General features: G+C 37.4%; 1 protein-coding gene across 14 annotated transcripts in view; it reads left to right on the forward strand.

Annotated features, from left to right (window-relative positions):
- Positions 1–23,370, forward strand: part of TUT7 (terminal uridylyl transferase 7) — a 72,242-nt gene that overhangs the window by 42,018 nt on the left and 6,854 nt on the right. For 3 of the 14 annotated variants that reach the window (XM_019940393.3, XM_019940392.3, XM_019940395.3), the window contains exons 18-28: positions 1,825–1,928; positions 2,592–2,681; positions 3,518–3,631; positions 3,806–3,883; positions 4,507–4,684; positions 8,280–8,327; positions 8,414–8,505; positions 9,842–9,957; positions 11,090–11,415; positions 13,584–13,660; positions 14,026–14,089. In XM_019940393.3, the coding sequence (XP_019795952.1) occupies positions 1,825–1,928; positions 2,592–2,681; positions 3,518–3,631; positions 3,806–3,883; positions 4,507–4,684; positions 8,280–8,327; positions 8,414–8,505; positions 9,842–9,957; positions 11,090–11,415; positions 13,584–13,660; positions 14,026–14,089 (1,287 nt within the window). The other 11 variants (XR_012332462.1, XM_033857872.2, XR_012332463.1 and 8 more) reach the window with 11 other exon arrangements.

Genomic DNA, 23,370 nt, shown 5'->3' on the forward strand with positions numbered 1-23,370 from the left:
GTTTTAAACCTTGGGTCCCTGCTTTCTGGCTGTGTGATCCCCAAAAGTCACTCAACTTCATTATGAGCACTCAGTTTCTCATCTATAAAGCAGGAACAACAGAAATAGCATTTAAGATTAAGCAAGGCAATACATTAAACTACAGGGCCTGACATAACACAAAGTGTTCAGTAAGTACGAGCTTCCTTGCCGCTCCTCCCTATCAGAGTGTTAGACTTCTATCTCCCACACAGACCTTTTTTGCTGGAATTTCTTTCATCTGTGTACTTTTTTTTCTAAATTCCAGACCGCTAGGTTTCTGCCCTCTAGCCATCACCACTTAACTCTCTCAGAAGGAGCTCAAACCCCAACATCTCAGGATGAGCTCATCTTTCTCTTTACTGCCTCCCTTCTGCTACAGCCACCACTACCGGCTCGTCCTTCTGAATCCTCTTTCTTGCTTATTGACATTGGCTTCCTTGGAATCACCAAAACGAATGAAGTGATAATTAGCCTATCCTAGACTAGGTTCAGTAGATTCAGTCATACCTAGATTTGAATCCCAGCTCCACAGTTCACCAACTGCACATTCCTAAGCACGTTCATTTCTCGGAGTCTCTGTTTCCTCATCTTTTGGGTAAGGGTGAATGGTCTTACGAGGTAATGTTTGTAAAGGAATCTAGGTACTCAGGAAATGGTCTTACTGTTACAGCCCTCCTTCTTCCTTATCACCTCTACTTCTACTTCCCCAACCCATCCAGTTATGGATGCTCTCACACATGTCTTACTGCTTCTCTGCCAGGTCAGTTTTTTTGTTTTTTGTTTTTTGTTTTTTTGCAGTACGCGGACCTCTCACTGTTGTGGCCTCTCCCGTTGCGGAGCACAGGCTCCGGACGCGCAGGCTCAGCGGCCATGGCTCACGGGCCCAGCCGCTCCGCGGCATGTGGGATCTTCCCGGACCGGGGCACGAACCCATGTCCCCTGCATAGGCAGGCGGACTCTCAACCACTGCGCCACCAGGGAAGCCCTGGGTCAGTTTTTATAATGGTCACTTAGTCTCTCTTCTGGGTGCCTCCAGTCTATCCATTGCCAGGGACCTTGTTTAAATAGATGTGGTCAGTGATTCTCCCCAACTTACACCAGTGCATTGGCATTTCTTTGCCTCTAAGGATGTATATGTTCCCTATTTGGACTCCTCCCAGTTTTTACCACATCTCCTATTACTCATTATTTCTTTCCCTCAAGTCCACTCTGTAGCCTGAACGATTCCATGGAAGTTCCCTGAACATGCCGTTCTGCTTCAGGCATCTACCCTTCCCCTGTGCAGTTTTCCTTGCCTGGTAAATCCCGTCAGCCTTCTCTTTTTTTGCCTGTTCTTTTTCAAAGCCTAGCTCAAGCAATTTACTTCTCTGTTGAAGTCGATTCCTTTCTTTTACTGACATAGCTTCTAGCTCCAGGATGAGTAATTTTTGTTTTGAGGATTCTGATGATTACCCCTATGGGCTTTTCTCCATATTATATGTGTAGTCATTTGGAGAGAATAGGTAGGGCCCACATAGTCCAGATTCTGTAGTAGTTTCCTCTTTTGTGATGTTTATCAGACTGACAGCCCTATACACATGCACATGATCCATTGAGTTCCTGAAGAGCAGTGGCTGCCTTGTTCATTCTTGTACTTCAGATATTGATGTGTTTAACAAATGTAAACTTTGCCAGAAGAGTCTTCCCAGATGTTTGTTAATAACAGAGAATTCTTTGACTAGTCTTAGTGACTCACATTAACATAAGAGCAACTTATATCCCCTGCTGCTGTATTTAATGACACTATCTTATTTCCCAACCTAGGGCTGAGAAACATCTTGCCTATTACAACAGCAAAGGTGCCAATTGTAAAGTTCTTCCATTTGAGAAGTGGTCTGGAAGTGGACATCAGTTTGTATAACACATTGGTAAGATTTTCTTTAGACTTTTTCTTTATGGAGATGAAGGGGAGCAAGTATCTCTTAATTTACACAATCTTTCAGTAAAATTAAACCATTCATTTCATCCAGTTCATTCTTTCAGTAGTTATTTATGAGTGCTTGCTAAGTGCCTGGCAGTGTTCTGAGGCTGGGGATATAACATAGAATTGAGTTAATATTAGTATTCATTTAAAATGAGGTCAGAGTGGCAAGTGCTTTTTGTTTGGCTTGAACTTTGTTTTAATTTTGGAGCGTGTATGTGTGTGTGTGTGTTTGTGTGTGTGTGTGTCTTTGGTCTCATACCTGGTTTATTTCAGGGCTTTATGGGACCTCTCTGGCCCCTAAGGACATTTAATTTGAATAATGGGCAGGAAGTGGGGGGTGCAGATCTTACATTGACTTAAATGGAACTGATTATTTTAATAGCCTATATTTTCTAGGAATGTTTAGACTAAGGAGGCCTGAGATCAGATGTCACTTATAATTCTTATCTAGTAAGTTAATGAAGTTTGTCTTCAGGGGAAAAATATTAGTTTCAGCCTAAATGTCTTCATCCTAAAATGAATTACAGTGTAAACCTTTTCAGAATATTCCATCTTAAAACTTTTTCTTCTAACTGGTAGACTTATAGTGTAATTTCCCTTTTAACAGGCCCTTCATAACACAAGGCTCTTATCTGCTTATTCAGCCATTGATCCCAGAGTGAAATATTTGTGCTATACCATGAAAGTATTTACAAAGGTGAGTATGCTTCCTCTTGTGATTTATCAGGAAATTTCATTACATCTTCAACCTTGTTGAAAACATAAGTCCATAACAGAAACAGACTCAGTGATATAGAAAACAAACTAGTCATTACCAGTGGGAAGAGGAAGTGGAGCGATAGGGGTATTATGGGATTAAGAGACACAAAGTACTATGTATAAAGTAAATAAGCAACAAGGATATATTGTACAGCACAGAGAATATGGCCATTATTTTGCAAAAACTTTTTTTGGCCTCACCGCACGTCTTGTGGGATTTTAGTTCCCTGACCAGGGATTGAACCCGGGCCCTCGTCAATGAGAGTGCAGAGTCCTGACCACTGGACCTCCAAGGAATTCCCTACTTTGTTATAACTTTAAACGGACTATAGTCTATAAAAATATTGTATCACTATGTTGTACACCTGGAACTAATATAATATTGTAAATCAACTATACTTCAATTAAAAAAAGAAAAAGAAAAGATAAGTGTGTATTTTTAAAGAACCATAGCCATGTCAAATGCTTCTTTTAACTATTTGAGAAGCCCTACTCAGCAAGCTAAAATTTTGTTGCTTAAATTTTACGTGGTAACCTAATATTGCTTCTGGCTGATAGTTCCACAGCTTTGTTGGGGTTTGTTTTGCTTTGATTTTTATTTATTTATTTGGTTGGTCTTATTTGGTTTTGTTGGCATATTTTAGCATTTGAAAATGTAATTTTTATATTAGTGCCCTGTAGAAGCACCTTATTCTTAGTGACAATAGAATAGATGCAAGTGTAGCAGAAGACATTGGTGGTCTTTCCTTTGTTCCTCCTTTTCCTTCCCCCCAGATGTGCGATATTGGCGATGCTTCTAGAGGCAGCTTATCGTCATATGCATACACACTTATGGTGCTATATTTTCTCCAGCAGAGGAACCCACCAGTCATTCCTGTCCTTCAAGAGGTATTAGTAAAAGAAATTGTATTTCTCATCTGTAGAGCTGGGTGATCTTTGAGCCCTCTTCCTTCTCTAAAATTCTGTGGTTCTGTAGTTAAAATTTTTACTATTTTCCTACAAGTTTTTTTATCAATGCATTAAGTTTGTAATCCATACTAATAGTTTAAAAATTAATTTCAGATATACAAAGGTGAAAAGAAACCTGAAATATTTGTTGATGGCTGGAATATTTATTTTTTTGATCAAATAGATGAACTGGTACGTATTTTAATAGTAAAGAATTTTTACATCCTTGACTGAAAGTTACCTATCCTATGCTGTAGTGTAGATGGTCAACAACTATATTATCACTTGTAATATTTATTTATATTATGACAGTAAAAAAAAAATAGCACATACAGATGATTCCTTTGAAGTTGAAAACATTTTTTTTAAGCCAGGTGAGTTTCTAGGGACTATATTCAGGATTTCTTTAATGCCCAATAATTCCAAATGGTCAAGTAACTTTATTCCAAATGAACAAATATTTGCTCTATGGTTTCCTACAGAGAATTTGGAAAGACTCTCAGTTACAGAGATATAATAACCAGGTGTCACCAAGGCTCTTAAAATTTATTTCCAGATTCTTCCACAAACATGCATTCTGAGGTTTGGCATTTAAAACCCTGAGCTCTTTCTGTCTCCAAGTCATAGGGTAGAGATTAATAAACTCATGTAAATGATATTTTAAAATATAAAAGAAAAGTTATATAATTATATTTTTATGTATTTAAACTCTAGTTAATTAAAATAAACCCAGATTTACTCCCTAAGATACAAATGACTATTGATATTAACACTTTACTATAGAGCATGATATCTCTTGTTCCTTCTATTTCTAGCCCACCTATTGGCCAGAATATGGAAAAAATACAGAATCTGTTGGGCAGCTATGGTTGGGACTTCTTCGTTTCTACACAGAGGAATTTGATTTTAAAGAACATGTTATTAGCATCAGGAGAAAAAGTCTGCTTACAACTTTTAAGAAACAGTGGACATCAAAATACATTGTTATTGAAGGTACAAATAAAATCAAACTTAAAACTGAATAGAATATAGAGATTGAACTGTGAGGGTGTTCTTCATCCTTGCAGAGCTCTCCCAGAGCAGCCATGAGCCACTGATCGGGGTGCGCCTTGCAGCCATCCCGTTACTGTCCACATCAGGCAGACTTGTCTGTTTCCAACTTAAAGATTTATTTTTAAATGGCTGATGCCCTCCCATGGGGTCTCTCACAAATCCAAAAGTCTTTGTTCACCATGACAAGCCCTTTACCTGTGTTTAACAGGTACTGGAGAATAAGGTTGCTATAGAGGTAAGCCAGCTTCAAAATAGTGAGACTTTTAAAACCTTCCTAAGTGAGGGTTTGAAGAGTACCTCCGAAAGTCAGTTTTCAAGGTCCTTATTTGCTGTTTATTGATGGAGAAGTTTACCTATAAGTAGTTAGATATAAAATTTGCCATTTATTTCGCCTGTGCTGAAGACTTCCTTGAATGCTAAGATCCGTGGGCCATTGTGTTTGTATTGATATTTGATTGTTTATTTCCACTTTGGGAGATTTTTGTTTCTATCTTTGTAGATTTTTTATTAACTATATATATATTTATATATTCACCAAATTATTTTCAGTGGTTGCTCAGTACTGGTTTTTTTTTAATTGTTGTGTACTTGTTTTACAATATTATATTAGCTTCCTGTGTATAAAATAGTGATTCGATATTTTTATAGATTATTCTCCATTTAAAGTTATTATAAAATATTGGCTATATTCCCTGTGCTGTACAGTATATTCTTGTTGCTTATCTATTTGATATATAGTAGTTTGTGTCTCTTAATCCCATACCCCTATCTCGCCCCTCCCCATTTCCCTTTCCCTACTGGTAACCACTAGTTTGTTCTCTATATCTGTGAGTCTGTTTCTGTTTCATTACATTCATTTGTTTGTTTTATTTTTTAGATTCCACATATGATAAATGTGGAATTCCACACATTCCACAAATGATAAATTTGTGGGATTTTTAATTTTAAAGACAAAATGGAGTTTAAATGTTTAAAAATGAATTGAGAAATGGCTTAAATATTTTGTTGATTTGGGTCTTTTTAAATTTATTTTTAATATAATCATATCACCTAAATAATGTATTACTTTAGGTTATGCTTTTATCATTACTTCTGCTTATTGACAGTATTAAAATACTGTGAACATTTGTAAAATTAAATTCAGATGACAATGAGTTATAGATACAGTTTTAACTTTTTGGTATCTGATATGTCAAAAACATAGAACTTCGTCTTAAACCTTTCCGCTATCAGAGTGGGTTCTTATGGTCTGCCAATTATTAATATTTTTTTCTTAATTTTTTGAAGCCTCATTATCTTTTGCTTTTAACTTTACATTATTTACAAACGAGCCATTAGTAATAGGCTATATTAGAAGGAAGACTTTTAACTAGTTATTCTAGAACTGAGAAATTTCAGTGGTGGTAGTTTGTAGTGTCTGTCTGATAGCTAATATCGTAGTATCTCTGCTACACCAAGCAAACAACCAAAAATACTTCCACATAGCACACACATAAAAATCACCAGAAGAAAGCATGACCAAACCTACTAGAAAGGTAACCTTCTCATAGCAGTTATTAGTACAGGGTTATACTGAGTAAAGGGTCCTATACGCCAGTAAACTCTTAGTGGGTCTAAATCCCAAATGGTATACCCCAGTTATTATACATTAGAAGCATAACAGACAACCAGAAGGAATGCCTCTTTTTACTTCGTTACTCTTTTTTTTTCTTTTTTTTTTTGTGGTACGCGGGCCTCTCACTGTTGTGGCCTCTCCCGTTGCGGAGCACAGGCTCCGGACGCGCAGGCTCAGCGGCCATGGCTCACGGGCCCAGCCGCTCCGTGGCATGTGGGATCCTCCCTGACCGGGGCACAAACCCGTATCCCCTGCATCGGCAGGCGGACTCTCAACCACTGTGCCACCAGGGAAGCCCCCTTTACTCCTTTTGTATGTACCATATACATCCTCCATTTTCTTAATGAGTTGATCACCAAAAAAGGTTTTGGGTTTATTTTTTCCTTTGCTTTCTTGAATATGTTTCTGGACATTTATTGGAAATAATTAAATATCTATACATAATGTTTAAATTGTGAATTATTCTGTATATTTTTATTTTAAATCCAATATAAAATAGTATTTTGACTTAGAAATAGTGCTTTACCTGAATTTATTTCATGAACCAGTTTATTCAGATCTCACATACATCTTTGACATCAGCATTTTTTTCATCATTTCTACCACTTTTTGGATCATCTAACAAATAATATTTCAGATACATCATGTTTATATACCTATCTAAGATATTTGAGATGCAGACATTTCAGATCACGTGGGAGGGACTTCCCTGGTGGCGCAGTGGTTAAGAATCCACCTGCCAATGCAGGGGACACAGTTTTGAGCCCTGGTCAGGGAAGATCCCACATGCCGCGGAGCAACTAAGCCCATGCGCCACAGCTACTGAAGCCCACACACCTAGAGCCCATGCTCCGCAACAAAGAGAAGCCACCGCAAAGAGAAGTCCGTGCACTGAAACGAAGAGTAGCCTCCGCTCGCCACAACTAGAGAAAGTCTGCGCACAGCAACAAAGACCCAACACAGCCAATAAATAAATAAATAAATGAATAAATAAAATTCTAACACAAGCCATTTGATTAAAAAAAAAAATCATACAGGAGTCTTTTTTTTGGCTGCATTGGGTCTTCGTTGCGCATGCAGGCTTTAATTGTGGCGAGCGGGGGCTACTCTTCGTTGAGGTGTACGGGCTTTTCATTGCAGTGGCTTCTCTTATTGCGGAGCATAGGCTATAGGCACGTGGGCTTCAGTAGTTGTGGCTCTCGGGCTGTAGAGCACAGGCTTAGTAGTTGTGGTGCACGGGTTTAGTTGCTCCTCAGCATGTGGGATCTTCCCGGACCAGGGATTGAACCCGTGTCCCCTGCATTGGCAGGCAGATTCCTAACCACTGCACCACCAGGGAAGTCCCAGGAGTCTTTATATAAAGCTTTTACTGGAAATGGAGATCCAGATAGCCATTGGTATGCTACTGGGACAGGTGTGTGTGTCTGTGTGTGTTTTCATTTATCTTATGTTTTATGAGCTTCATGATAAATTATTTTCTAAAATGATGTTTTAAAGGCTGTTAATTAGCAGGAGCATTCAGTACTAAAATGTTTTAAATATATTTGTGACTTCTATATGCCTCTAAAACTAGCATGATTAGGTAATATCAGACTAATACGTCTTCTCCAAACAGTATTTTGTTGTTCAAAATGAAGCACCTTCTCATAATATGAAGGACTCTTTAAGGATTCAAATATAAAGCAATACCCTCTTTTCTGATGGATACTTTTGTGGGAAAACTTGCCTTATATTTAGGAATATATATATATATATATTACTTAGTTGTATTATAGACTTAAAACTCATTAAAAAGGCAGTCATTTAATACTAATAATATGTAACACTTTCTTCTTGTTATATAGACCTCACTTAATGTATGAATACTGGTATTTCCTATTTGATTATCTTTTTATGTTTTCATTAATTTTCTTTACTTAGATCCATTTGATTTGAATCATAATCTTGGAGCTGGATTATCAAGGAAAAGTAAGTTATTACTTCGTTTATAAATATTAATGCCATCTCTTTTACTTTTAATCCCTCCAATTGAGCCTTTACTCTTTTCTCCTTAGTGACAAATTTTATAATGAAAGCATTTATAAATGGGAGAAGAGTATTTGGTATTCCAGTCAAAGGATTTCCAAAGGACTACCCCTCAAAAATGGTAAGTTTTGGAAATACAAAAAACCAATTCTAAAAGCCATTTAAGCACCTAATTTGTATACATTACTTCAATAGTAATCTAAATACTCTGGAAGTTTGGTGAGTCTAGCCAAGATAAAAACCTTTTAATAAACATCCCTGTTTTGAAGCCATTTATCAGGAGAACAGGAAGAGATAGCCGGAAGTGGAGTTTGGGTGGGAAAATTAATAATTTTGTTGCTGCTGCTTTTCGTCGGTAACACACATTGGTGGCACTGCTGTTCCACCAAGCATTCAGCTCCATACCAGCCTCTGCAAACCCAGTTTGCACATATCTAAGGACATCCCCCACCCCCTCATATGACGTCTAGATTTTTCCAGTCTGCTTGCAAAGAGTAATAAATCCCTTAATGGGACAAGAGAGAGTCAGTGCTGCCTGTGCTAAAGATCTGTCTGTTCTCATATAACCTAATAATCAGGTTTTTATGGAACCACACTCATTAAAAACAAAACAAAACTGCATTATAAAAATTCATTTCAGTGAGAGAAAACGGGAAGGGGTTAGGAACTAGAGAGTTTTATGTTAAAAACAAAGGGGTTTTTTTCCTGCATTAATTTTCTTAATAAAGACTTTTTAAATGAACCTTAAGTTATTGGGTGTATAAGCATGTTCAGCATTTGATTACATCTCTACATCTATTTTTTGCTAGATACTGCTGTGGTGGTCTTCTACACCAGTGCTTTTGAGACTTGTTCAAACAAATCACCTGGGGATTTTGTTAAAATGTAGGTTCTGATTCAGGAGGTCTGGAGTGGGGCCCAAGACTGTATGTCCTACAAGCTCCCAGGTGGTGCCACTTCTGCTGGTACCCACCTTAATTTTGGTGGCAAAGAGGCTAGAGTCCAGACCATTGTCTTTCCTTTCCTCTGATATTTTCCTTCAGAAGCCACAACAAAGCAACAGCACATAGCTTCTTTCTTTTTAGGTTTTAGCCTTTTCATTTTATGAGAAAATGAAGTCTTTGTACCTGGCCTCAGCTTCTCCCAAGTCCTAGGAAGCTGACTCACAGGGATGTGTAATGCTTTTGTTCAGAAGTGTGGAAGGGAACAAGCTACCTTTATGGTTAAACAGTGTCCTGCATGACGAATAGTAATAAACAAAAATGAATTTAGGTAAGCCTATCCTGAATTAGACCTCTTAATGGTTTTGATTTTGGAATTAAGCAATATAATAATAACTATTAAAATTAATATATCGATGTTGGTATGTCAGTGAGATTCCTGATTGATATTGGTTAGTTTTTGTGTTTGGATCTCATATTAATAGTTCAGATTTTTATGTATTTATATTCTGCTAGGAGTACTTTTTTGATCCAGATGTGCTAACTGAAGGCGAGCTGGCCCCAAATGATAGATGTTGCCGAATTTGTGGGAAAATTGGACACTTCATGAAGGACTGTCCTATGAGGAGAAGGTAAGCAGATATTCAAAAGGGGTGGTTTTGTTTTTGTTTTCTTGCTGTACCAGTTTTTAAATGAGGTTCTCTTGTAACAAAATAAACTTGTATTAAATCCAGCAGTTCTCAGATAAATTTGAGCTTTTTTTTACCATGAAAATGAAGTGATTTAAAACATGGCTTTAAGTGCAGATGACTAGGATTAACTAGGGTGTACAGGAGACAGTCTTCCAGGCCCCGTCACCTTTCCTAATTTGGGGCACAGCCCTAATCATCACTTGATCATTTGGTTATCACACTCTCCAACAGGGATATAAGAACAAAAGAGGAAACTGAAATTCTTCCCTTTTACAGCAGTGAGGAGTTCAGAATCATTTCAGTCAATGAAAAGTAAAATGGGTTTTTTTTTTTTTTAGGATCTCAATTACACTTCTGTGTACAATAACTGGGGTGTACTTAATAATTGCTATGGTGACCTACTCAGTTTGGGCCCCATGCTTTCTTATGATAATGATTGCAGGAGCGCAGAGCGGGTTAGGTTAGGTTAGGTTGCTTGCTTGGGACACATTCTTATTTTGGGGTGGTGGTGGTATTTTTAACTGGACGATAATATTCTCATTTAAAAACTTGCCACTTAGAATAAGTCACCATCTGGAATTCAAGGCTCTTATTTAGTACTTTATTTTTATTCAGATAATAGTCACTGATCATGTAGGTCAAGGAAGAAATAATTTTGACAGTTTAAGAACATAAATCTCCTAATAACCATTGTTTCCTTGTGAACCTAAAGTTTCATGTCTCAAGTTTCCAGTGCTGGTAAAGAATGCTCATGGGCCAGAAAGGTTTAAGAAATCACTCCAAGGATAATTTGAGTTTCATTGCATCAGTATCAGAGTAGGTATTATATTAAGGAGTTCCACTAGTTGCAAAAACTGGTTTTACAGCACTAGAGTACTTGTGAAAATGAAAAAAACTACACCCTTAAGCCCTGAGGTTGCTTCTTAATAGAGAAGATGAACTTAAATTGTTAAATTCTTGTTTTTCCCTCTGATGCCGCCTATATCTGGTTGTCTCCTAAACCTGAAGTGGTCTTAGGAATTTATTTAGGTTTTTGTTCAGATTTTTCCTACTAATATTATATCTTCTACAGAGTGAGGCGACGGCGAGATCAGGAAGATACACTGAACCAAAGATACCCCGAGAACAAAGAGAAAAGAAGCAAAGAAGACAAAGAAATTCAAAACAAGTACACAGAGAGGGAGGTATCAACAAAAGAAGATAAGCCCATGCAGTGCACACTTCAGAAAGCCAAGCCAGTGAGAGCAGCTGTTGACCTGGGGAGAGAGAAAATTCTCAGGCCACCAGTGGAAAAATGGAAGAGACAAGACGACAAAGACTTAAGAGAAAAACGTTGTTTTATTTGTGGAAGAGAAGGGCATATTAAAAAGGAATGCCCACAGTTTAAAGGCTCTTCAGGTATGCACACCCATCACACCTTGATGTTCGCACTCACATCTCAAGGGAAATCTCTTTTTTAGAGTTCTTAACTATTTTATTTATATTTATTTCTTTAACAGATCTATTTACTGGAAAAGATTTTGTTTTTAAGAAGGTGAACCCACCTCTCCTGCCTTTACTTCTGATCCTCTCTATGTCTTGAACACTTATTGCTGGTTTTTTGAGAGGCTTATCAGAGTCATTTGGTTGACTTTTCTGATAAGATTATCAGTGAATCGAAGACCTGGTAATCCCCAGTACCTAAAAAATGTAACCTAAGTGACCAGAAAACAAGCTACCACTTGAGCTTTGCTACTCAGTGTGTGCACTTTTGAAATGGAAGCGCTGCAGGGCCATGGGGGAGTGATCTCAGGACACCATACAGTTCGTGCAGGAGCCGCTTGTATTGTTGTTTAAATACATGTGCGCACAGGCCTAGAAAGGGGACTAGAAGTAGAAGGGTTACACAGTTAATGGTGCCTCTACCTGCAGCGGATTGTCTTTGCATTTCATCATTTTAATAATTTTCTGCAGTGAGCATGATTATTCTTATGATGAGGAAAAATATATTGATACTATCAGTCCATAGTTGAAAATCATCCACAGATCTTGCCCCTTTGAGTTGTCAGATCTTAATCCACTTTTTCTATTAAATGGGTGAAGTGTCCGTTATGGGCATCTTTTTAACAGACTGTTAAGAGTAAGCGTTCTTTGTGTGTGGGGGGATAAGTTATGGTTTACAAAGCAGTTTATACGCTCTCACTTTCTTTTCTCAGAACAAACCTGTGAAAGTGGATGAAATTTGATTAGCATGGAAATGAAACCCTGAGAAATAATGTTTTTGATTAAAGTGGTAACCCTGTTCTTGTCCTCGATTGTAAATGATGTTTATGTGCAGCATAAAAAAATGTCAGCACTGACAATTTCCTTAAAATACTCACTCTAGTCCTTGTTGTTCCTGGAACACTAATACCTCTCTTCCATTCTATGATATCATATCAGCAATATAGTATCTCTTTTTCTTAAGGTAGAAACTTTTTAGATCAGCTATCCTTATTTTTTTTAAATGAGCTTTATATGAAAAGAAGTATATTTTTAAATTGTTTTCATTATTGATTTTAAAATAGGACTTAAATGTTTATGAAAGTTACAGCTTCAGCTTGTCCTTCTAAGGAATTCAAATTCAAACTTTTTTGCCCTAACAAGGGATGTATACCAGAATAAAATGATCTTCTTTTATAATTATAAGAGGTAAAATGTTTAAAAGAAATTAAAAGCAATAGCTAACATTCATTGAGCACTTATGACGGGTAATTTCATCTCATTTTCACCACAGCCCCATTAAATGTGGTATTATTGATATCTCCAGTTTACAGATGAGGAAACTATAAACGGTATAGATAAGATGTAATATAGTCTCACCAAAATTCCTTTTGTAGGCTACCCTTCAGAAAACTCAGGTGTTGTGTTTACTCAGAGCAGGAGCATTGCGTTCCTCTGCGGTACAAGAGTGGTGAAGGAATGCCCCTGTCCTCCCGCAGCTTGGATGATCTCTTCTTTCTAGCTAGTAGCAAGTTTTAAGTTGCCTGCTAGTGAATCTCTCAAAATAGTTAGAGCAGGGAATTCCCTGGCCATCCAGTGGTTAGGACTCGGGGCACTTTCACTGCTGTGGGCCAGTCTGTGGTCGGGGAACTAAGATCTGACCAAAATTAAAAAAAAAAAAAAGTAGTTAGAGTGGTGATTCTGGCTGCCTAGGGGGCAGTAGCAAATCAAAGAGAGATGGGATATCCTGGGGCAGGGATGGGGTATTATCAAAGCTACGGAAAGCACTAGAATCTTGGTTTCTTCAGACTGCAGTGTTTTCACATTAAATCAAGTAGTCATAATATAAAAGTAAAATAAAAAGGGGAGGAGTGGGGCTAGAGTATGGTGAATTTCCTCCAAGAGCAATTAAAAATAATCAGCTTCTTTCTGTCTAAAAATTATCTTGCTCCCTCTCATTTCTTCCAATATGTTATTATTTTGTCCACACAGTATACTGAGTAGAGTTTCTGTCATATCAACAGAAAATCATTCTGTGAAAGTTTGAAACAGGGCTACTACTTTGGATTTAAAGTAGGAACAAAAAGTGCTGATTTCTTTCTCAGGTCTGTCTAAATCTGATTGTGTATTTGGATCCCCTTCTTCACCTAGCCCTTTGAGACCAACTGGCACATTTGTTCAGGTAAACCTAGCTCAGGCCTGAGCAGGAAACCCTTCCATCCTCTGTCTCTCCTGCAAACACGTACTGAGTGCTAGCAGCTCTGTGCCAGGTGCTCGGAGGTGCTGGGCTGCCCCAGGCCCTCCCTGTCTCCATCCTCGTGGCTCCTCTGCTCTGCCCGAGGCACAGGTTGTGATGAGCTTGCTGTGCACCAGCTCACCGGGTGTGCTTTAAGGGGTCCTGCAGATGTGTCTTGCTTGTTGATTAACTTGCAAAGTTCTGCCACCCACATGCCTAATTTCAGCTCTCCTTGGATTTAGTTACAGTTTTCAGGCTGTTTCGGATGCTGTTCCTTTCGACTTTGTAAACCAGTCTATTTCGTTTTTTAGGCAGTGCTTTTACATGAAGACCAAAAGAAACAAAAAACATCTATATTTTTGAGTCCCCAGTCAGGTATGTGGGTTTGAAAAAAAAAAAATGTGTGTTATTTTATTTACTGCATAGTGTACCACATGCCTTTTGAGGCACTTCCTTTGAATAAGTGGTTTTAACCGGGATTGGACATCAGAATCACTTGGGGAACTTTTAAAAATACAGCTACCCTGACCCCACCTTCATTTCTTTTTTTTTTCCTTTTTGCGGTACGTGGGCCTCTCACTGTTGTGGCCTCTCCCGTTGCGGAGTACAGGCTCCAGACGCGCAGGCTCAGCAGCCATGGCTCACGGGCCCAGCCGCTCCGCGGCATGTGGGATCCTCCCGGACCGGGGCACGAACCCGTGTCCCCTGCATCGGCAGGCGGACTCTCAACCACTGCGCCACCAGGGAAGCCCAACCTTCATTTCTTAAATCAGATGCTTCAGGGGCTAGGCTTAGGCCTGTGTATTTTTTAAATGTTCTAGGTGATTCTTATACCATCCTTGAGTAGGAACCATAGTCTAGTTATTTGTTCCTCTTCTATACTTTTTGTTTCTGCTTTGAAATTGCCACTGTCTTGTCAGCAGTGTATTCTCATGGAGATTATTTACCATGCACCAAAGTAAGGAAAGAAAGTAATCATTGACCTGAACACTCTCTCTCTCAGCTGTGTCATTTATTCATTCCTTCAACAAATATTTATTAAGCCACACCTCCCACCCACCCGCCCCCTCTAAGTTCAGGGTGTGGGCCTAAACACTGAAGATACAGCAGTGCATCAGCAAAGCCCCTTCTCTCATTTACTCTGCATTCTTGTCAGAAGAGAGACAAATATTTCACGTGGGACAGATGCTAAGAAATATAAAGCAGGAAAAGGGAAAGAGAATGTTGGGAGGGAGGAGGCCTCTCTGATAGAGTAACATTTAAGCAGAGAATCAAGTGAAAGAAAGAGGCAAGCCAAGAGGAAATTGGAGTTAGACTCTTACAACAGAGCTGAGAACAGTTTTGTCCTAAGTGGGTGACACTAAGTGGGATGAGGGTGAGGAGGGTTGGTTGGAGGGGAGGTCAAGGGTATACAAGTGTGGGTCATGCAGCTCCTTCAGCAATGGTAGGGATGGGATTTTTATCTCTACATGAGATGGGCAACTGTTGGAAGGTTTTGAGCAAAGGAGTGGTATTATCTGAATTGTTTTAAAAGGTTCATTATGCCGTGAGGAGGAAAGGGTGAAAATTCAAACCAACAGGGAGGCTCCTGCTACAGTTTAGGGGAGAGTGGAGGACGGCTTAGATGTAGGTAGAAGGGGTGGAGGAAGTGAGGACTGCTAATGTTCTGGAGACTTTAAAGGTAGCGCCAACATGATCTGTTGATGGGTTAGATGATAAAGCATGACAAAATCATGAGATTTTGAGAATCAGAGCAGACATTGTGATTTTTGCTCTGAGCAGCTAGAAGAATGGAGTTTGAATTTCCTGTGCCGGGGAACCGTCAGGGAGAACAGATTATGGGGAGAAATAGAGTTCGGTTTTAGACGTGTAAGTTTTAAGAGACCTGCTAGATATTGGGTAGAGATGTTGAGTAGCCAAGTAGATATAGGAGCCTGGCATTTAGAGCAAAATCCAGGCTGCAGATACAAATTTGAGCATGCTCAATGTATAATAGATGGTAGTTATGTCCTGGGTCTGACTGCGATCACTTAGAAAAGAGAAAAAGCATGTAGAGGCTCAGGCAAAGTAAACCAAGGAGACACAGGAAAAATGGTTCATGGGGAAGGAGAAGCAGCAAGTTGGGTCCCGGAGTCCAAATGGAGAAAGTGCCTCAAAGAGGGAGAATTGACTTCATGTAAATTGCTGCTCATAGGTCTGTGCACCGAAGACTGAGAATTCAGCATTTTATTTGGCAATACAGAAGTCACTCACTGTGACTTTGAAAAGAGCCATTTCTTTGGAGTGGAGGGCAGAAAAACCTGATTGTAGAGAGTTGTGGTGAGAAGTGCTAGAAGAACTGTAGGCTGCTTAACTTCAGCTGTGGGTTAGTGCCAGGTGGGGTTAGTGCCCCATCCCCACCCAGGCCCCAGGCCTAAGGAAAGATGCTAAAAGGGAGGGGGAAATGGGAGGCTGTGAAGGCCTTCTCTTTCTCTTTCTTTCTCTCTCTCTAATCTTCAATAAAGTAGAGTTAAAGGAGGAACATTCTATAAGCAAATAGAGCATGTGTACTCTTTTTAACTTGATTGTATAGTTGATGAGAAAAGTTAAGTTTTTGAAATTTTAAAGCTTCATTGATATAACCTGACATTTTTATATATAATGTAAAACAAGCCACATATTTTATGCTCAGCTTTTACATATTGTGTCTTATTGCTAATGTGCAAAGAATGTTTGCTTTTAGATTGGAGAGGTGCCTGTGTTAGTTTACAGAGTGTGAAGAGGCTAATCTGTATCTACCATCAGGTGTCGGTTTCTGAGAGATAGCGCTCTCAGAGCCTCAGCAGCCTCCAGAGTCCCACCGTAGAGAGAACTCTTCCCAGCTTTCACCAAACCAGGCTGAAATAAGCCAGGGCACAGTGATCTCACCCTGGGAAAGCTGAGAGCTCCAGGCAAAGAGTATTTGGTTGTTTCTACTTTGAATGTTAACAAGAGAAAAATTAATTGAATTATTAAATTATTTAAGTACTTCCGTTTCTGTCAGTACCACGATGATTTATCTCCAGTATATAAAATGATCTACATAGAAGTAGGCATTTATTTTTATGATATGCTAATTTTACAGTTGGGTTTTTTTTTTTAATGATTGGAAAAAACATTTGAAATGGCATCAAATCTCTTTACAATCAAAATTTAAAAGGCCTGACTATTGAGGTTGGTGTGCACAGTGAGGTAGAACAACTCAAAGAGAAACAGAAATCTTCAGAGAATTGCCACCCTTACCCAATAGGGGAATATGGTGTCCATGAAAGGTAAAGACATAGGAGACTCTGTAAGAACAGGCGAGAGCAGCTCTTTCCTGGGAAGGTCTTGTAATTGCTGTCAGTGGAATGTGTGGACTTAAAAATAAGAAAAGTTCTACGGGAAAACACTCAAAATGAAATTGTGTGAAAAGAGAATGGGGCCTATCGTGAGAGGATTTGATTGACAATGGCAGCAGCCATGAAAGATGGATGAGATTGACAGGCTGCCTCTGAAAGCTACTTCAACAGATGAAAGTGTTTGGGAAACAGACTCCACTGCAGTTTGTGGGATTGTTTCCCGTAGATCCTCTGAGAGTTTGAGGATCACAAGGTTACCAGATGTAAGCAAGGCAAAAGAGCGTTGTTTTTACAAGCTTCAGCCTTGAACAGGCATTTCCAGAACATTTTACATAAGAAAATACTGATCCTTGCTTAGTTGAGATATTTGTTTTGCCAAGGATAAGGTGTTTCTGAATATCGGCTTTGCCATCAGATCGCATGGTGTGATTTCTAGCTTTGTGATCTTATCCTCCACTTCCTTCAGTTTCCTCATCTGTTACAAGGGGATAATAGCACTACTATCACTTGCCTGGTATGGCTGTTGAGAAACCCTCATAAAAGCACTTAGAACAGTAGCTGCATGCAGCGAGGGCGGAGGTTGACAGGGGGTGCTGATGGGGTTGATATTCCCGCAGGGCATCTGTCGGCATTGCTTCTGCTAAAGGCTTTACACATCTTGAGAGTAAAACTTTATAATTGTATAATTTTTTAAGTGGGGGAGAAATACAGATATTAGACATATGCCTAGAAATGGCATTACCAATTGACAGTAAGTTAGGATTTCAATAAATTTTCTTCTGAGTAAAAGACTTACATATTTATAAATCTTTTGAATAACTGTAAAACTTTATTTTTTTCCTGTAGTAAGTTTATTACAATAAATAGGTTTACTTTATACCAGAAAAGAAAACATAGGTGGTTAAAATTTATCCTTTCCAATAAATTAAACTTCAAGTTTAATTTATTGACAACTGTTAATACTGTCAAATTTACCCGTGGTAAATTTATACAAGTTATCTATGTTGTTATAGATGTGAAATATGTCTCAACTGTAAGTAGTATTAGGTTTCCAAAAAGCTCTTCCTTTTCACAGGCTTATTTATCTGTGATGCACGGGTAGTTTCCTAACAAGAGCCTGCTGGTGTGGACAGCCCCTGCTCTCACACATCAGTTATATTGACCTTAGAAGAAATTAGCTGCTCTGAGCTCCAGATGTCACATTTATAAAATTGGCAGTAGCACCATCTGTGTCATCGGGTGCTGAGAAGATTAAAGCACCCATTCAGTAGTAAGCACTCAACCAAGTTCTCTTTTCCTCTCCTGATACCTCCCTCCATTCCTTTCCACTAAGCTACGTATAGTTCTTAACTCTCAAATGTGATAGTAGTAGATAGAAAATTCCATGAATTTCCTTGATCTTCATTGTTTCCTCCCTCCTGCACATACACACAGCCAACACAGTGCCTTAGATATTCAGTAAGTTTGGAAGAATAATCAAGAATACGAGTGTTAAAATCAGACTTACTTGAGTCTGAAATCCAGTTCAGTCATTTACTAGCTGCATTACCTCTGTCGAGTTATCGAACCTCTCAGTGCCTCAGTTTCCTTGTCGATAAATTGGGGCTGATATCTCACAGGGCAATTGTAAGGATTAATTTCATATATGTAAAGCCCTTAACACAGCATCTGGCACACATCACTCAATAAATTATTACTACTCTTATTACTGTGGTTAACGCAAAGTCTCCAACCATGCTGTACTTCTCTCTAACTTCTAGGACGAATATATAATGGAAATTTTTAACAAAACAGGAGTATGTGGAGATTGGAGAACCATAGTCATAAACTGTTCAGTATGAGAATCTCAGAAAACTAACATTTTTCTATTTCTTAATCCTCTACCGTTTTTGCAAAGAAAATTACTTTTCCAAAGAAACTACCTCTGTCTCTTCGTTTATTCCATTTTAATCCCAGGATTTGAAATCTTAAAAATTGGAGATACTGTAAGAGATTGGTGGATATCTTTTCTCCTTCATGATGATGTATACTTTTTTCCTTAACCAGAATGTTAAAGCCTACTTATTAAAAACAAAAACACAGTTCTCTTTATGATAGTAAATTTAAAATAATAGAAGCACTTTTTAGAAACCATATGGGGAGATCTTAGTATCAGTGAATATAGATCATTCTTTTTCATACCCTTCTTGATATTCCAGTATATGAATATACATTATTTATTTAACCATTCCTTATTAATGAGCTAGCTCTTTTCAAACATTTGTTATGTCAGTGTCTTCAAAACTTTTTTGCTCGCATACTCTCCCCCAAAATGTTGAACCACCAATATATCTCCTTGTATGTGTTTAAGTTTATATCTCCATTTTTCATCATAATTGCAAAACATGTAATTTCTGGAGGTTTTTTGTAAATATTGGCATTTTAAAAACAAAACTTTTAAATCAAGCTTAAATGTATCAAATGAAATGTAAATATTATTGCAGAAATTTTACATCTTTTTTTTTTCCGCCTTGAATTCTTTTGTTTCACTTCCATGGAATTTTATCTTAAGATGGTACCTTTTAATCATATATATTTCAAGCATTTTATTGACCAGCCTATCATACTTATCTGCAACAGAAGTGTTTATATAGATTGAATTTTTTTATATAAATTGAATTTTTAAGCTTTTTATTAAATCTCAAAGTGTAAACATTTCTTCTAAATTATTTTTATAGTTATAAGAATAATATAATTAGCCAAAACAAATGTTACAAATTTTGATTAAAAATTGCTTTTTATGTTTACTTACTGAAAATGACTGTCCTTTATTTAGATGGGATTTTTTCCCCCATGCATTCATTCAACTTTGGATCAGTACTACTTACTGCAGGACTGAAACAGTGAATCATTTCTGTTCCTAATCTTTTTGTTTTTATACTTGGTAAACATTGAGAAAACTCATTAGTCTTTATGATAGCAAATTAAAAGTAATAAGAAATACCTTTAGGAGTCTGGGAAGGGAAGATGTATTACAACAGTGCCACTCAGTTATTTTCATTCCTTTTTAATTAACTGACCAAAAATCACATAATAAGGCATCATCAGAAATTATTTTGATGGTCATCAGCTATCAGTGTAATTTTATGAAAGCTAAAAATTTGGGTTTTTATTAGAGGCATTCACATTTTATCACAGATACCAGCATTCTGTGTGCCTCCCTGCCTCCCAAAGTTTTTTTTTCACCCTGGGGCAATGTACCACATTAAGAGGTGGATGGTTAGAAGGTATGCCTCTCTGTCTTGTGAAAGGGGAAAGAAAAAGTGGTGTGATTCCTGAGAACCAGCCCAAAGCCTGGGCCACAAAGGCATTCTCAGAAAGAACTCAGAAATTGAAGCACTGTGGTCAGCTCTCTGATTGCCCAATGAATACGTTAAGCACTTGTCCTGTTAAGCTATTCAGGAATACAAGTACCCAAGGTTGAAGACCACTGTTTAAACATTATAATGTATATTTGCATGTTTGTCTAGTTATTTCCTCAGGATAAATACCCATTTAGGAGGATAATAGGTTTAAAGGTATGCATGTTTCGACAGAGATACAATTAATGCCGTGTTGTGATTGTTGACAATCTCAGAGAGTCATTCACAAACTTTCCATACCCTCACTCCATTAGGGTAGTCCTTTTTTGCCAGTCTGCTTGAAGTTCTACTATTACCATTAAACACTAACATTTCCCATGTTCTCATTTGTATTTCTTCATGTTATATCTTTGTATTTTCGTTGAGGATTCGTTTTTGTCTTTAGTTCTTTCTACTTAGAAATTCATTCATGCTTTGTCAAATGAGTTACAGTAGGCTTCGCCACTACCACCAGTTTATTATTCTTTCAGCCTCATTTATGATTTATTTTGCCATACATAACATTTGTTTGTTTGTTTTAGTAGTTTGATCTAGCCAGCTTTAGGGTAGTTTCAAGTCATGCTTACACAATTTTAAGAATTTCATGTTCTTCCCCCAGATTACATAAAAATTCATATTTTATTTCTAGCAGTTTTATCTTTTTTTGTGGCCGCACCATGCGGTATGTGGGTTCTTAGTTCCCAACCAGGGATCGAATATGTGCCCCCTGCACTGGAAGTGTGGAGACTTAACCACTGGACTGCCAGGGAAGTCCCATAGTTTTATCTTTTTACATGTGAATTTTTTATATGAAGTTTCTTCAGGTATGATGAGATTTTGTGTGTGTATATATATATATATATATATAGGACTACATGTTTAAGTGATGCAGTAATAAAACTATAAGTACTATTCTTAGAAAAGAATGGTTTCTTAACATTTTGGGGAAAAATTTTTTTAAAGGTACAGATAATATAACAACTACCCATCTACTAGAGAATTGGCGTTATTTTTTCACATTTTCTTTTCAATCATTTGTTAATAAAAGGTTAAGATGGTGACTACCCCAGGCCCATTCTGTCTGTCATGTCCCCCTCCATCCCAGAGGATCCATTATTATGACTTCAGGTACCAGTTCTTTTTAAGCCCTTACTTATGTATCCTTTAATATACGTATCCTTGGTGAATATTTAAATTTAAATGACATATCACACTGTATAATAAGAATGTTCTACAACCTGCTTTTTTATATCTATTTAACGAAATTACTTTGAAATTTATATATGTTGTTATATATAGATTTAGCCTCTTTCTTTACAGTATTGCATCATACAAATACAGAATATTTTATGTAGCCATTACCTAGTACGTGAACATTTAGATTACCTCTGATTTTTTCCTATTATAAACAGTGTTGTAATGATCATTCTTGTGTGAGTCTTCTTGAGCATGTTTTAGAGATTCTATAGGGTTTGAGTACCTAGAAGTCAAATTGTTGGGTCATAGCGCATTTTCATATGTGCATATGTGCCTTTTCGGTTTAGTTAGATATTGTCGTATACCCTCTCATTGGTTGAAACAATTATCACTCCCATCAGCAGTTTTTATTCTTACAAATCTGATGAGTGAGAAATACTTTGGTGTTGTTCTAATGGGTATTTTTTTGACTCTGGTGATGCTAAGCACCTTTTTCTATGTTAACTGGCCAGTTGGAGTTCCTCTTCTATAAATGGTCTGTTCAGATCATTTGCCCGTTTTCCTGTTGCATTATCATTTCCTTAATAATTTACAAGCGTTCTTCATTCTGAATACTGAGCATTTATTATTATATACTTCCTTAATATCTTCCTCCAGTATGTCTTGTCTTTCACCTTGTATCTATTGCCACTTCAGTTTTTAATTTTGAGATAATCAGATGATTGGTTTTCCCTGATTAGTTTTCATGGACATGTGATTCATGATTTTAGGGTTATCTTTCAGAAATTCTTCCCTAGCCTGAGGTTATAAAGATATACAACTGTATTTTTTTCTATTAGCTTTAAAACCTTATTTTTCCTATTTAGATCTTTAATCCATCCGAAGTGTGTGTAGAATATGAGGTGCAGTGATCTAAATTTTTGTCCTTCAAGTGAAAAGCCTGTCCTCAATACTTTGTGCAGTTCAGAATATCAAAGATGTGTATTTTTGACCAGTAGACACTCCGTGGTATAAATATGGTATTTATATACAAGCAGAGTACTTTGAATCTTCCTGACATAGCACTCATTTTTCACTGTGAGTTGACTATCTAGATGTCCTGCTTCGAAAAGTTTGCCTTTGGGGGGCATAAGTTTATATTTGCATACTTAATATTTTGGCTTTGGACATTTTAGAAAGTATAGTTTAAGCAAAATGAAAATAAAAGCCATTTATACTTGTCCCGTTCTAGAGCATTAACTATTGTTTAGGTTTTGGAGGTAAAATCTTCCCAGCTTTTTACATCAGTGTAATGATAATAGTTAGCATTTATTGAGTACTTTCTATGTGCCAGTTTCAGTTGCTTTACATGTATTAATTAATTTAATCGTCACAATAACTCCAAGGGGGTAGGTGTTATTGCCCTTATTTTACAGATAAGGAAAATGAAGCGCCAAATAGCTGATTGGTAGGGTTTTTCCTTTTTTAATTTTTAGTTTTAATGGAAATATTATTCATGTGGTTTTATAAACTGCTTTTTTCATGTTATTAATTATCCTCTGCATACCTAATAATCCTATTTTGTTCATAATATACTTAGTCATATCACAAGTTCTGGACATTTGAGTTGTTTGCATACTTAAGTTATTGTAAGGTTTGTATGAATATTCCTTTACCAAAATTTCTACCCACTTCCCTGTCCTTCTGCTTTTCCTTCAAACAATTTGGTGGTTAGGAATTG

The sequence above is a fragment of the Tursiops truncatus genome, chromosome 6, assembly GCF_011762595.2.
Source record: "Tursiops truncatus isolate mTurTru1 chromosome 6, mTurTru1.mat.Y, whole genome shotgun sequence".
NCBI lineage: Eukaryota > Metazoa > Chordata > Mammalia > Artiodactyla > Delphinidae > Tursiops > Tursiops truncatus.